Raw genomic sequence first — 13,990 nt, forward strand, 5'->3', positions numbered from 1 at the left:
TTCTCCTTAATCCTTGCAAAAGCAAGAAGCATACACCCTGGTGCAAAAGTAGGAAAAGATGTATGTTAGTTCAAGTTTACAATTTTGAGAGGAGTTGGCTCCAAGTAGCATTGCATTGTGCACCCTCCACTTAAACATCCCCAGATTTAAACCGGTCTCCAGTAGATTTCTCGTGGTGGTTTGACTCAACTGTCATTTTGGTACAATTTGATTTTGTTGAAAATGATCTGTAATGTTGTGATGACACCCTGATGCATTGAAGGTGTTTTTTTCTTCTATTTTTCTTAACAGGAGAACAAGCAGTCTCTTTCTAGCAACTCGTCTAAAGTTTACATGCCAACTGACAAGGCTCTGAGAAAATTTGAGCATAAAATTAATCTTGGTGAGTTGCTATGCCTTCAAAAAGTTTTTCCACTGCTCTCAAACATAAAATGTTGTGTATAATTTAGAAATACCAACTTAACATAAAAAGCAAAATAATGCAATGTACCTCTTAAATGTAATAACAATTTTCTATTCATGATTTCAGGAGTCCAGAAAATATGTATGTTATTCTCATCTACTTTTATTTTGAGAACACTTCTGTGCTAAAAGTTGATTGTTACTTGAAGTGTTGTCTTTTTAGAGACCTATTTTCCTCCATTGATTTTTCTTAATTTTCAATGTAATTCTAGTTGCACATTTTCGGGAGTAGCCTCAGTTTCCGCATATACACATCCTTTATATGTTCATAGAGGTGAAAAGAAAATAGTGGTTGAAGTAACACTTGACCGTCTTTTAAGGCCAATGAGGAGTGAAGATAGGCAAGATAAGATGAAGAGAAGTTTGTCATCTCAAATAGTGTGAAAACATCTACGCCGAGGTAAACTAGTAATAAATAATGATAGCATACAAATGTTTATGGGGTATGTGATAGAGAATGTGGAAATTACCTCAAAGCAAAATCCCAATTTAGCTCGAAACTGGTTTCCAACCAGCACAGGAAATTTGTTGATGAGATCTGGTTGGAGGCGTGGGCCAGTCCGTTGTTTTTGGGCAATATTATATGTGGTCTGGTGTTGCAGGGCAGCCTATATGAAAGCACTCCAATTGGATAACGCTTTGGGCATTTGACTTTGTGAGTGTAGTTAAGCCATGTGTGTAAGGCTCACTGTAGGAGATGGTAGCATCTATAGACTACGGTACTGCATGACACTGAAAAGCACACAATACACTTATTGTTTAGTCATTCCTGAAAACTCCAAGGTAAAGGACTTTTATTTACAGGTAAGTTAGAAATCAGTAGATAATATAGGTATACGGACAACTAGAAGGTACTTGCAGCTTCTGGGTTCGAATTACAACCTCAGGCATGTTGTAGTGGTTACATATTAGGTTTTTAGATAACAGCTGTATGGCAACATTATCCTGAGAGATGGGTTTTGTTAGAACGTTGTCAGTGGGCTGCAGATGTCTGACAAAAATATTTAAAGTGGCAGAGACAATAATATGTGAGTTTCAACAAAAATGGTCAAAAATAGTCCACCCCAAAAATAAATGGTTCACCCAATTCCAAAGTAAATAATACATTTTCAATAGCCGTAGTCTTGGTTTCCAGTTTGAAGCCTAAATAATATCTGGTCATTAATTTCCAACTGGGACACAGTTGAACTGACACCGCTTATAGAAGAATCAAGTGGTCTTGCAGGTCTTCAAAGTATAATATGATGGGACCAAACTGTAAGGGCCTGTATCTTGGGACAGGCTGTTCAGTTTTCCAGTGAATAAGCACTGGCTAGATTTAAGGGATCAGCTAGTTCCAACTGCGAACTAGATTTAAGGTCAGGATAGTACTACATGTTTAGACTCTTATATTTCTGGCAAGTAGTAACTAGGAAAATGTTAAAGCGTCTCATAAATAAGAAAGACGGGCAGCAGCCATTGCAGCACAGCCACACTGGCACAGAAGGATAGGAAAGAACTCCTTTGCGACCTGTATATTTGCAGATAGAGGCACCTGTGTATACTTCAAGAGTACTGGTTGGATCAGGAATGGTGCAGTGTCTCCACAGCTGTGTGGTGCCTAAGAGTCTCTTCTGGTCCTTGACTACAGGCATGTTTTGCCTTTGAGTTTTGGCCTGCTGAGGAAGCGTGTTGAGGCGCCTGGGTTGCTCAATCTGTTGTGACGGCCCCCACATTGACTTTGCTTGGCCTTTTTAAAGTTTACCTGCGCAATCCAGGGCCAGCTCCTCTCGACCACTGGCAGCACAGCTCCTCTTGTCTCACTTAGATCACAGGAACACATTTCTCCAGAACATATAACGTTCACAGTCCTTCAAGAATACAGCAGCCAGGACAAGTCAGCCTTGAACTAATGCAGCTCTGCACCAGTGTATAGAGTCCCCTAAAAGACAATTCTAGAGAGGCACAAGTGGGAGGCCTGGGCCATCCAATCTGTTGCCTTTTATGAAGTTTAAGTTCTGAGGGATGCATCTTCCATCTTTGACCTTGACCTTGCCTGGATTTCCTGCCATCAGTCACAGTTAAGGGCAATTCAAACTATGGGTAGGGGTGCAATTACATGTGCCATCTAGGCTTGACTGTGTTATTGAACATCTTTTTGAAAGGTGGAGCATTTCCAAGCTGCTCTCAGATTCTCAAGTCTACTGGAATAAAAAGCGTGAAGATTATCTGGTGAAAGATTTTAGGCTGGAAAGCACCAGTTTTCCATGCCAAGTAGAATGCCTCTGTACAACCAGACAGACAAACCCAAAGGAGTTTTGAAGTGATGTAGTATCTGTGTCAAATAAACCAAAGAATCTCTTCTGACTTTCTTAAATTGCACAAGTAAATACACTATTAACGTATTTGTTATAAAATATATGTGAGAAGTAGTGTGAGGCCCTTTTAGAAGGTACGCAGATGAGCATATAAGTGCCATCAAATCTAAAAATACAAAGTATGCAACAGCTGACTGTATCAGACAGTACAACTTTACATATTTCTCAGCATAACAGTTGTCAGTCATTAGATGAACTAGAACCAAAATGAATCAAGATTAATAATGAAAATATCAGTGTCAGAACGTAATGGCTTAAATTAAGAAAATGGTTTACATGCATATCTATGAACGCAAGAACAACTGCTAAATGTGATGCGTATGAGAGGGGTAAAATTAATTGTATTATTATTATTACAGAAATGTACATTGTTGGGATGCAATAATTCGTCTGTCACCTTTTTCTCATTTAGTAACATGACATGAAACAAAATTTATAACCTTCCATCGGGTTTTCCACTAGACTATGATGAAGCAACTGTGGATAAGCAGTTGGTGAAGTGGCAGTATTCTTCCGATCATTGGGCAGGTATATGATCTAGTGTAGGGCATCGCATTGTGAGCATTGATCATGCAGTAGACTCCGCTGTGCAACAGCCTTGTTTTAGGCAGGCAGCAAAGGTGAGGAGTCTAGACACCCAGACTGGCAAAGAGGATAACCAAAATGCGTCTAATTTCAGCAAATGCACACAGGACACCCAAACTACATATCTCATTAACATGTTTATTCCCCGACGGGATTGATGTATGTATGTCAGTGCCCATGCTACCTTGGTAAACTGTTGCAAAATCCAAAGTGGGTTCTCAAACCGGAAGTCCAGTTTGTCTCAGACACTGCCACCAGGATCAACCTTTGGGGGTAGGGGTCGGGGTGGCACCCAGGTAACAATCATCAAGAATGCCACTGATGGTTACTGGTCAAGCATTGTTCCTCATGTGTGTCTTCTTTGGACTCGTTACATCAAATAGCCATCATCTTAATACAGACTGATCGTACTCTGCCAGGTAATATAATTCCATGTATGGCACAAGGGCTATTGTCTACTTGTTGAAGTTTAAATTTGTCCATGCCTTTTCTTCTCCTACCACCTCTCAATATCTGGCCTATGAGGAGAGTTGGCTTAAGGAAGCCTATCATTTTAAAATCTGGTTAGGGCCACTATTTTGACTGGGGCCCCAGAGCCCTGTGCACACATGGGGAGCTTCTTTCAGGTCATAATTGAGCTACAAACAACCCCCATTGTTAATGCTCACTTCAGTGAGGCCATAATGCATGTGATATATCCACACACTATTATCAAAAGGTGTAAGAGGCTCAAAGGGTTTTGAAATGTGTTTCTTAGATCTGAAAGTTGGAGGCCAGAGAGGAACCTATGTTTTTCACAGTGGGTAAAAGATCAAGCAAAGAGTCCTTGATATATAACAGTACATGATCCACGTACAGAAATATTATGGTTCACTTGACAAGTTAAGGTCTCTCTCAAACATCTGTTTATGAATGTCACTACTGAGCATTTCCATTGCTAGGGCAAAGCATGGGACCACAGTGGACAACATTGTCTAGTGCCATCCTCCACCGGCTCCTTTTTCACGACTATACACTCAATATGGCTTATAACACTGGCCCATAAACATTAAACATATCCAGCCCATCAGTTCTGGTATTCGCTAAGCAGATAAAACAATTACTTCAGAGTAGAGCATTGGTCTTCAAACATTTTAGTGTTGCTCGCATCTCCCCCACCCCGTGTAAAAATAAAAAAGATAAATATCATTGGGGTCTCCTAGAATGGCAAACACATTTACTTATAATATTTTATAACATTGGCAGCTCTGAACATATTTATCAATGCACATGTTACAGTTATGTTCTGTTATACCTTTTACAAATGTTATCAAGTGCATGATTGCCAACACACTCCAACCTGTTAGTGGGAGCCTGATCTCCCAAAAAGTGTGAAAGTATCCACAATTGTGATCCTTTATCAGAAACGGAGCAACAATCTTTCGTGGTTATTTGAAGCCCTCTTCTCCCCAACTTGACACTTACTTCCAGCCAGGACATGAGGCAAAAAGAGGGTATTGATGGCCCATCATAGAAAGATTGTTTTCATTCACCAAAAAACAGCACTGTTTTAAGCGTAATGTTTGTCTTTGTTCCCAAAGCACATCACAAATACTCCTCTTGGCCAGAGCCTGAACCCCACGACCTACAACCCAGAGATCATTTTAGGCACAGCTGGAAGACCTCTAGAGAGTCTATTTTAAAGTCTGAAACAAAATCTTTTTGGTTCGGGATGCTAGAATGGTTTTGGGTATAGAGGACAACAACTTCCCAAAGATTTTTATAGTTAAGAGGGTATGATATGAGGACCTATCCAGCTTGTCCTTATCAGATTTAAGGACCAACACCACTACTGCATCCCTCATGGATGGGGAAGTTTGTTGTCCCTTTGGGCATATAATTGAAAAATATTCCAGTATTGGATCTTTCATAGATTCGCATGCTTGAATCTTTCCCAAGCGTCAAGGTGAGAGTACCATGGTAACTTCTAAAGCAGTAGAAGTAGTAACCATAGCTTATAATGGAAAAAGACATTGGGTCACATGCATCAAAGTCAGGAATTGCGATTCCTAAATTGTGATTTTTAAGGAATCGCAATTTCTTATGCATGTAGGAATCGCAAAAAAAATTGTGATTCCTACACATTCCTTAATTGCGACTCACAATTTGCGATTCGCAATTAAAGAATGGCTTCCCATTCATTCCTATGGGCCTAGAGGCCCTTAGGAATGAATGGGATTGCATGCTCAATTTGCGAGCACCAAATAGGTACTCGCAAATTGTGCATGCAATTTGAAGGGTGCAAGGGGGCCAAAAGGCCACCCTGATGCACCCCCAGAAAAAGTAGGTATGCACTTGTGGTGCACACACATGCCCTAAGGGCATGTGTGTGCACCACAATGCACTTTGAAAAATGCATTTATTTGCATTTTTCAATGCAATCGCAAATTACCATCAACTTAATTTGCAATTCTAAATTGCGAAATGAAATTTGTGATTGCATAATGCATCGCATTTAGGGGATCACAATTTGCGTTTCCCTAACTGCATTCGCAATTAAGGGGATCGTAAAAACGTAAGAGGATTCAATTTCCTGTGGCTCTGGTGCAAGACCTACAGGGTATGTTGTAGGACTACTATAAATGATTCACTGAACCTGCAAGGTCAACATCTCCGATGCGTCCACCACACAGCCTCCTATATCAAGTTCACCCAAACCTCTTCCACCACCTGGTACTACAAGAATTACCCCGTGTCAACTATTGCTATGCCTCCTTGGAAAGACCCGGATGACGATAGATAGGGAGGTGAAATTCAAGATAATCAATCTGTGTCCAATGAATGGGACAATTATCTCATCCCGACAACTTAACCTCCTGCACCACAACTGGTGGATTCCCCACCAGAGATCGGTGGTTTCCAGCCCAACGTTTCCAACTTCCAATAACCATCAAGCAATTGGATTGTTATCTATATGGTTTTAAGGAACAGTTTAGAAAAGTTGTAAAGGCAATCCCAATTGTTGATTGTATCTGGGAGGATGGAATAAAGATCATAAACTCCTGCCACGGTCACATCGGCTCTGCCAAGCATCGATAGGAAATACAGAATTCCAGAGGGCTTATCAGCATGTCTGGTTAAACATTTGAAACCAGATTCTGTCAACACACAGGCTGCACAGTGCCGATCAAGGAACCCTTCCACACCCATATCAACCCCACCTGACAAAGAAGGCGGACCCCTTGATAACATTGGGAAGAGGTTCTCAATTATGTCAGAAATGACAGTACGAGCAGCTGATTCGCTGGTATACTAGACAGATATGACCGCCAGATGTGGTTAGACCTAGCTACATACATGTACAGCCTGCTGGGAGATAAAATGGCAGAAGCAAAAAGGATTCTGCAGAAGGCTGAAAGGTCCTCATTGGAAATCATATATTGCGCAATGGATATAGCCTCAGTAGGATTTCGACAACTGACAGGATCAGCGGTCATGAGACACCATGTTTGGTTAAAGGCCACAACAATTAGACCTGAGGTGCAAACAAATATTAGCTATGCCATACGATGGTGGCGCTCTGTTTGACAAGCATGTTGACGACGCCTTGCAAGCAATCAAGGCAAACCCTGACCCCGCAAGATCTTTGGACACATTACAATTTCTGAAAACACCCTTTATAGAGGCCTGCGGCATAAACACTTATTCGTATCGAGGAGGATACTAGAGGTATCAGACTTCTCAACCCCCTCAGCACCAATTAAGTCCAGCTTGCCAGCAATACCAACCATATAGGACACTGCCAGCGGGCAGCCCTCAGCAGCACTTTAGGCCAGCTTACCAGCAACACCAACCATATAGGACACTGCCAGCGGGAAGCCTCCTCCTGGCAACCACCAAGGAGAAGGCAGACCGCGCTGACGAGAGGCTCTGGCAGAAAACAGTGACACAGTTATAGTGCCAATTTCACCCCCTACAGCAAACCATTCTGTGGGAGCAAAAATGTCAAATACCTCAACGACCGAATCAACTTCACTTACCCAAAAGTAACCTCCGATCTTCCAACCTTGCACTGGCTGAAACCCCACGCATCCACATAGCAGGCGGTAGATCCTTCTCCCACATTGCAGCCATGACCTGGAACGAGCTACCGGCAGACTTCAGACGAGCCCCCTTCCTGAACACCTTCAGTAAGACGCTCAAGACCTGGCTCTTCGGCTAGACAGATCTACGGACCCCCCCAGCGCCTTGAGACCCTCACGGGTGAGTAGCGTGCTTACAATTCCCGGATTGATTGATTGAAACTTTTCTCAACAATGGCAGAAAATAGCATCAGATACATGGGTCCTGGATCTCATTGCATATGGTCACATGTTCGAGTTCCCCAAGATTCTGCCCACCACTCCACCAAAACTAGGGCACGCACCTTAGCTCCTTCTACCCTAGAAGGGTATGTTAAACACAGGTGCCATAGAGAAAGTCCCCCATTCATTTTTCCTCAAAGAAGTGAACAGGAGTATGGCGACCCATTCTGGACCTCAGGAAATTTAACAAGTACCTGAATAAGCAATCTTATCGTATGATCACCCTTCAAGAAGTCTTGCACCACCTCAACTAAGGAGATTACATGACAATCCTAGATCTGCAGGATGCAGGAATCTGCCTATTCATCCGAAACATCACACATTTCTCAGATTCACAGTAGCTGACACTCACTATCTATTCAAAGTGCTCCCATTTGGTCTGAGGTCAGCTTCCCGGATTTTTACGAAGTGTCTCGCCCCAGTGGCAGCCCACTTAAGACCAAAAGTCCTCCAGGTCTTCCCGTATCTCGACGACTGGCTGATAAAAGCGCCATCCGCCCGCAATGACTTCTCTACAATCGTTCCAGTCATTGGGCCTAGCAGTCAGTTGCCAAAAGTCTCTTCTTCGTCCCTCAACGAAGATACATTTTCTGTAAGCAATTCTGGATACATTACAAGAGAAGGCATTCTTGTCAGAAGAAAGGCAAAAGAAACAGGACTTTGGCACAAAACCTATAATAAAGAAAGTCTGTTTGCCTTCTCAAATCACTCTCGGCATAAGGTAATTAGCCATTTTACTACTGCCTTGTGCACATCCAAGGATAAGACCCTTGCAGGAGGGATTTGCTGCACAGTAGGTTCAGATAGAAGGCTCATTCGACTATGTCGTCAAACTCAGCACCACCACTCAGCACCACCTACGATAAAATCTCTTCCTTGGTGGTAAAGCTCTGGCAATTTCTCATCGGCGCTCACATTCTTGTCACAAATTCCATAATATGTCATTGCAACAGACTTTTCTCTAGAAGGTTCAGGGGGGCATTTGCAGGATCTTCAAATCAATTGGAAATGGATCCTAACACAATCAAAAATGCACATATCCTTCCTGGAGCTCAGAGCAATCTCACTTGCCCACCAGGCGAGAATAAAAGGATCTTCAGTGTTGATCTGAACGGACAACACAAACAGTATGGACTACCTGAACAAACAAGGAGGCAAAAGGTCTCAGATCCTGTCACAGGAGGCGCAAGAAATATGGAAATGGGATTTGGCGCATCAAGTAACACTGTGAGCCGAATATCTGCCGGGAGTGAGAAACAGTTTGGCAGACACTTTGGCAGAACAAACCAGAACTGCCACAAATTGCATCTCTAGAGAACCGAAAATTCCGGTTTTACGCAAGCTGGGACCCTTACGAAGGGTTGTGGGGGAATGCTTTTCCGATCAGATGTTCAGTGATCTTTGCATCCGCTTTTCCCCCCAATCGCTCTCATACCCAGGCTCCTCAGAAAGATGAAGAGGGAACCGTGTCGGATGATGGTGATTGCTCCACGGTGGCCCAGACAACACTGGTTCATGGAAATTCTACTGCTGTCAGAGGTGAACTACATTCAGCTGGAGCCTCAGAAGGATTTTCTATCAATGAACCACAAACAGGCACTTCATCCCAACCCGACTTCTCTGCACTTACCGGCCTGGCTCCTGAATACCCTGTATTATCACCTCCAGAACAGGTCTTGCCACACCTACTCTCTCTGGCTAGATCGGGCCTGGTTCACTCTTCGATTAAAATGCACTTAGCAGCCATTTCAAGATACAGAAGGACTTCTAAATCCTCTTTGTTATGGTCTAACAAGCTGACAATGCAATTTCTTAAAGGTTTATTCAGAGTATTCCCTCCGATAAAGGAGCCTTCATCAACCTGGCAACTTAACACCGTACTATCACAGTTGATGAAGAGCCCTTTCAAACCTGTTCACAAGGCAGAACTCAAATTCCTAACATGGAAAGTAATCTTACTTCTAGCTTTGAGATCAGCCAGAAAGGGAGTGAGATTCAAGCGTTCACTGTAAAGGAACTTTACTTACAGTTTGAGGATAACACTGATTTTTATTAACTAATCCCAAGTTTGTTGCTAAAGTTCCGATGGATTATCATCTAAACAAACCTGTTGTACTTAAGACATTTTTCCCGAAAGAACTCTACATATGCTAGATGTAAAGAGATGCTTGAAGTTCTATTTGCATCGTACAAAGTAATTACGGACTTCAGATCAAATATTAGTCTCATATGGAAACCATAACAATGGAGGTCCGGTTTCCACGGCAAGCACAGCAAGATGGCCATCTACAGCAATTCAATTCTGTCACTCTATAGCTTGTAGGCCTTCGAGAGAAAAGGCTAATGCGCACTCTAATAGGGCAGTCTCTACAACAACAGCCCTGCTTGCTGGAGTGCCTATTGAAAGCATATGCCATGCCACGACTTGGAAGAACAGGCATACGCCCACTCAACATTTTTGCCTAGACGCGTCACAGCGCAGTGATGCAGCTGTGGGACAGGCGGTATTACGCCATCTTTTTCAGTAAGGTGAGCCTTGCATGATGATGTATGCATTTGTGTGCCCACTATTGTAATATATAATTAAATATGATATGACAACATATATATATATATATATATATATATTACCTACTGGCGGTCGCCAGTAGGTAGTTATAGTTAGGACCCTGTTTCCATAGGAAATCCGCAACATTCTATTTGGAATAACTTTGGCGCCGGTCGACGAATCCTCGCGAAATTTTCAAAACTAATGGGGCGCTACGCTCCGCTCCTACCCTGAAAGTCTCAGGGGGATTCGTCAAGCGGGGGCTGAGAAAAAAGGGGGGTCCCAAAACGCGTTTTCCCCATGCATTTTTCCATAGGACCTTTAGACACAGATACAGCCCGAACGGCTGAACAGAGTTACTTGAAATTTGGCAGAGAGGTAGTCTACAGGTCAAGGAAGTGCCTTTTGTAGGTCTGGTGTAAATCTGTTCAGTAGTTCCTGAGAAAATAGCATTTAAATCAATATATATATCTGTGGCAGCTTACCGTGCGCTTACCGTGCGCTTACGGTAAGCTTACCGTACGCGTACGGTGCCGTGCGCGAGCGCGATTCTGATTGGCTGTTAGATCTTAGTAAACATTTGAATCGGTCGAAACCAGGAAATGGCGGCCGCCATTTTCTCTCTCGCACTCTGAGGGGGGGAGGAAAAACAAAGTTGGATATGAGGAAAAGGGCCAGGCTAGACAGCTCCTAACCACCTTGCCTTGGTTAGGGTGTCCCAAAAGAACCCCCAAGGGCAAAATTATTTTTTTTTTTTTAAAAAACGCCGATTGCGCTTACCGTACGCGTACGGTCAAAAATAATAAAAAAAAAAAAATATATCCTCAATTTCCCCCCCCCCCCCCCCCGTGTGCAAAAGGTGCCCGAAGGGCACCTTTTGTGCATAGCATATACACAGATATTGAACATTTAATAGATAACCTTTCACAACGAAGCGCATAATATGTCCTCCGTGTGCGGACGGTGCGCGAAGCGCATCGTGCGTACATGGCCCATCCAGCGTAACGTGGGCACGCGGTGCGCGTAGCGCACCGCGTGCCCACCGTGCGTGCACGGCACTAACTGCGTAAAGTGGGCGCGCACGCCACGAACGGCGTAAAGTAACTTAGCATTTAAAAAACCGTACAAATTCACTGAAAAAACCATAGGTTTCACACACGTTATAGTTAGGAATTAGCATTTAAAAAACCTTGCAAATTCACTGAAAAAACCATAGGTTTCACACACGTTATAGTTAGCGGACATTTCACTCATAAAAAACCAATGAAATTCCGCCGTTATAGTTAGTGCAGGCAACTATAACTCACGCGACCGCAATCCTCTGCTGATGCTAATACTGTATTTAGACACTTATTTGCCCATGTCTTCTTCCATTAAATTTTAGCTATACATATATTGCAAATATTTTTTTTTCATAAAGACACATATGTCATCAGCAGAGGATTGCGGTCGCGTGAGTTATAGTTGCCTGCACTAACTATAACGGCGGAATTTCATTGGTTTTTTATGAGTGAAATGTCCGCTAACTATAACGTGTGTGAAACCTATGGTTTTTTCAGTGAATTTGCAAGGTTTTTTAAATGCTAATTCTTAACTATAACGTGTGTGAAACCTATGGTTTTTTCAGTGAATTTGTACGTTTTTTTAAATGCTAAGTTACTTTACGCCATTCGTGGCGTGCGCGCCCACTTAACGCAGTTCGTTCCGTGCGCGCACGGTGAGCGAAGCGCACCGTGCGCGCACAGTGAGCGCGCGGTGCGCTTCGCGCACCGCGCGCCCACTTTACGCAGTTAGTGCCGTGCACGCACGGTGGGCACGCGGTGCGCTACGCGCACCGCGTGCCCACGTTACGCTAGATGGGCCATGTACGCACGATGCGCTTCGCGCACCGTGCGCACATGGAGGACATATGATGCACTTCGTTGTGAAAGGTAATATTTTAATTTTTCACATCTGTGATATGCCATGCACAAATGGTGCCCTTCGGGCACTATTTGCACATGGGGTGGGGAGAGTATAGATAATTTTTTAAAAATTTTTTTTTTTACCATACGCGTACGGTAAGCGTAATCGGCGAAATTATCGAAAAAATTAAAATTGCTTTTTTGGCCTTGGGGGATCTTTGGGGACTCCCCCAACATGGCTAGGTGCTTAGGAGCTGTCTAAACAGCCCCTTTACATGTTTTTGTCCTTTGTTTTTTAATCCCCACTCAGAGTGCGAGAGAGAAAATGGCGGCCGTCGCTTCCTGGTTTCGACCGATTCGAATGTTTACTAAGATCTAACAGCCAATCAGAATCGCGCTCGCGCACGTCACCGTACGCGTACGGTAAGCGCACCGTAAGCTGGCTCAGATATATATATTGATTTAAAGGCTATTTTCTCAGAATCTACTGAACAGATTTACACCAAACCTACAAAAGGCACTTCCTTGACCTGTAGACTACCTCTCTGCCAAATTTCAAGGAACTCTGTTCAGCCGTTCGGGCTGTAGCTATGTCTAAATGTCCTATGGAAAAATGCATGGGAAAAACGCGTTTTGGGACCCCCCTTTTATCTCAGCCCCCGCTTGACTAATCCCCCCGAGACTTTCAGGGTAGGAGCGGAGCGCAGCGCCCCACCTATTTTGAAAATTTCGCGAGGATTCGTCGACCGGCGCCAAAGTTATTCAAAATAGAATGTTGCGGTTTTCCTATGGAAACAGGGTCCTAACTATAACTACCTACTGGCGACCGCCAGTAGGTAATATATATATATATATTATCTACTGGCGGTTGCCAGTAGATAGTTATAGTTAGGACCTATTTTCCATAGGAAATCCGCAACATTCTATTGAGAATAACGTTGGCGCCGGTTGACGAATCTTCGCGAAATTTTCCAAACTTTTATATATATGTGTATATATGTGTATATATATATATATATATATATATATATATCACTGCTAACAAGCATGTGAATCTATTAAAGATCCAATACTGGAGAAAAAACTTGTTACTTACCTGTAACTTTTGGTATCTAGTATTGGTATCTTTCATAGATTCACATGCGACCCATCCACCTCCCCAGAGAGGCTCTGCTGCTTGAAAATCTGAAAGAAAAAGCCTCTGTAGGGTGCTGTCACCTGATTGGCTGGGGTTTGGTTCTTTATAAATGATGTATATAAGCTATTAATGTCAATGTAATTTGCCATTATAAGCTATGTATACTACTTCTACTGCTTTAGAAAGTACTATGGGACTCACACCTCAACGACAGGGAATGGTTCAACTATGCGAATCTATGAAAGATACCAATACTGGAGAATGAGAGTTACAGGTAAGTAACAACATTTGTTTCCACCACTATCAGGCCTTTTTAGGCATCTTAAAATTCTCAAAGTTGCCCATCCAAGCGTGGAGTTGAATTTTAACTCCGCCCAGTTGCTTGATGACCGCTTTGATCTGTTTTGCTGAAATTGGCACTTCCAGTACTTTTTACTGATTGCTAGTTCATGGAGGGAGGCTAATATCCCAAAGAAACCCCCTGTCTTGATCTTGGTCTAGTTGTGGTTTTGTACATGGAGAATATTGTATCATTCGGCAACCATCCGTTGATCTTATCCTGTAAGCAAATCAGACTGCCATCATCAGCATTGCATTTCTCTTCACTCATAGGAGTGTTACTGCATAAGAGCCACATGGTGACTAGTTTATAT

General features: G+C 42.9%; 1 protein-coding gene across 2 annotated transcripts in view; it reads left to right on the top strand.

Moving 5' to 3' along the window:
• RIOK1 (RIO kinase 1) overlaps positions 1 to 13,990 on the top strand; it is a 219,907-nt gene that overhangs the window by 50,382 nt on the left and 155,535 nt on the right. For both annotated transcript variants that reach the window (XM_085607225.1, XM_085607226.1), the window contains exon 3: positions 292 to 382. In XM_085607225.1, coding sequence (XP_085463351.1) covers positions 292 to 382 — 91 coding nt within the window. The remainder of the gene's footprint in view (positions 1 to 291; positions 383 to 13,990) is intronic.

Source organism: Triturus cristatus, chromosome 5_2, assembly GCF_964204655.1.
Source record: "Triturus cristatus chromosome 5_2, aTriCri1.1, whole genome shotgun sequence".
Lineage (NCBI taxonomy): Eukaryota > Metazoa > Chordata > Amphibia > Caudata > Salamandridae > Triturus > Triturus cristatus.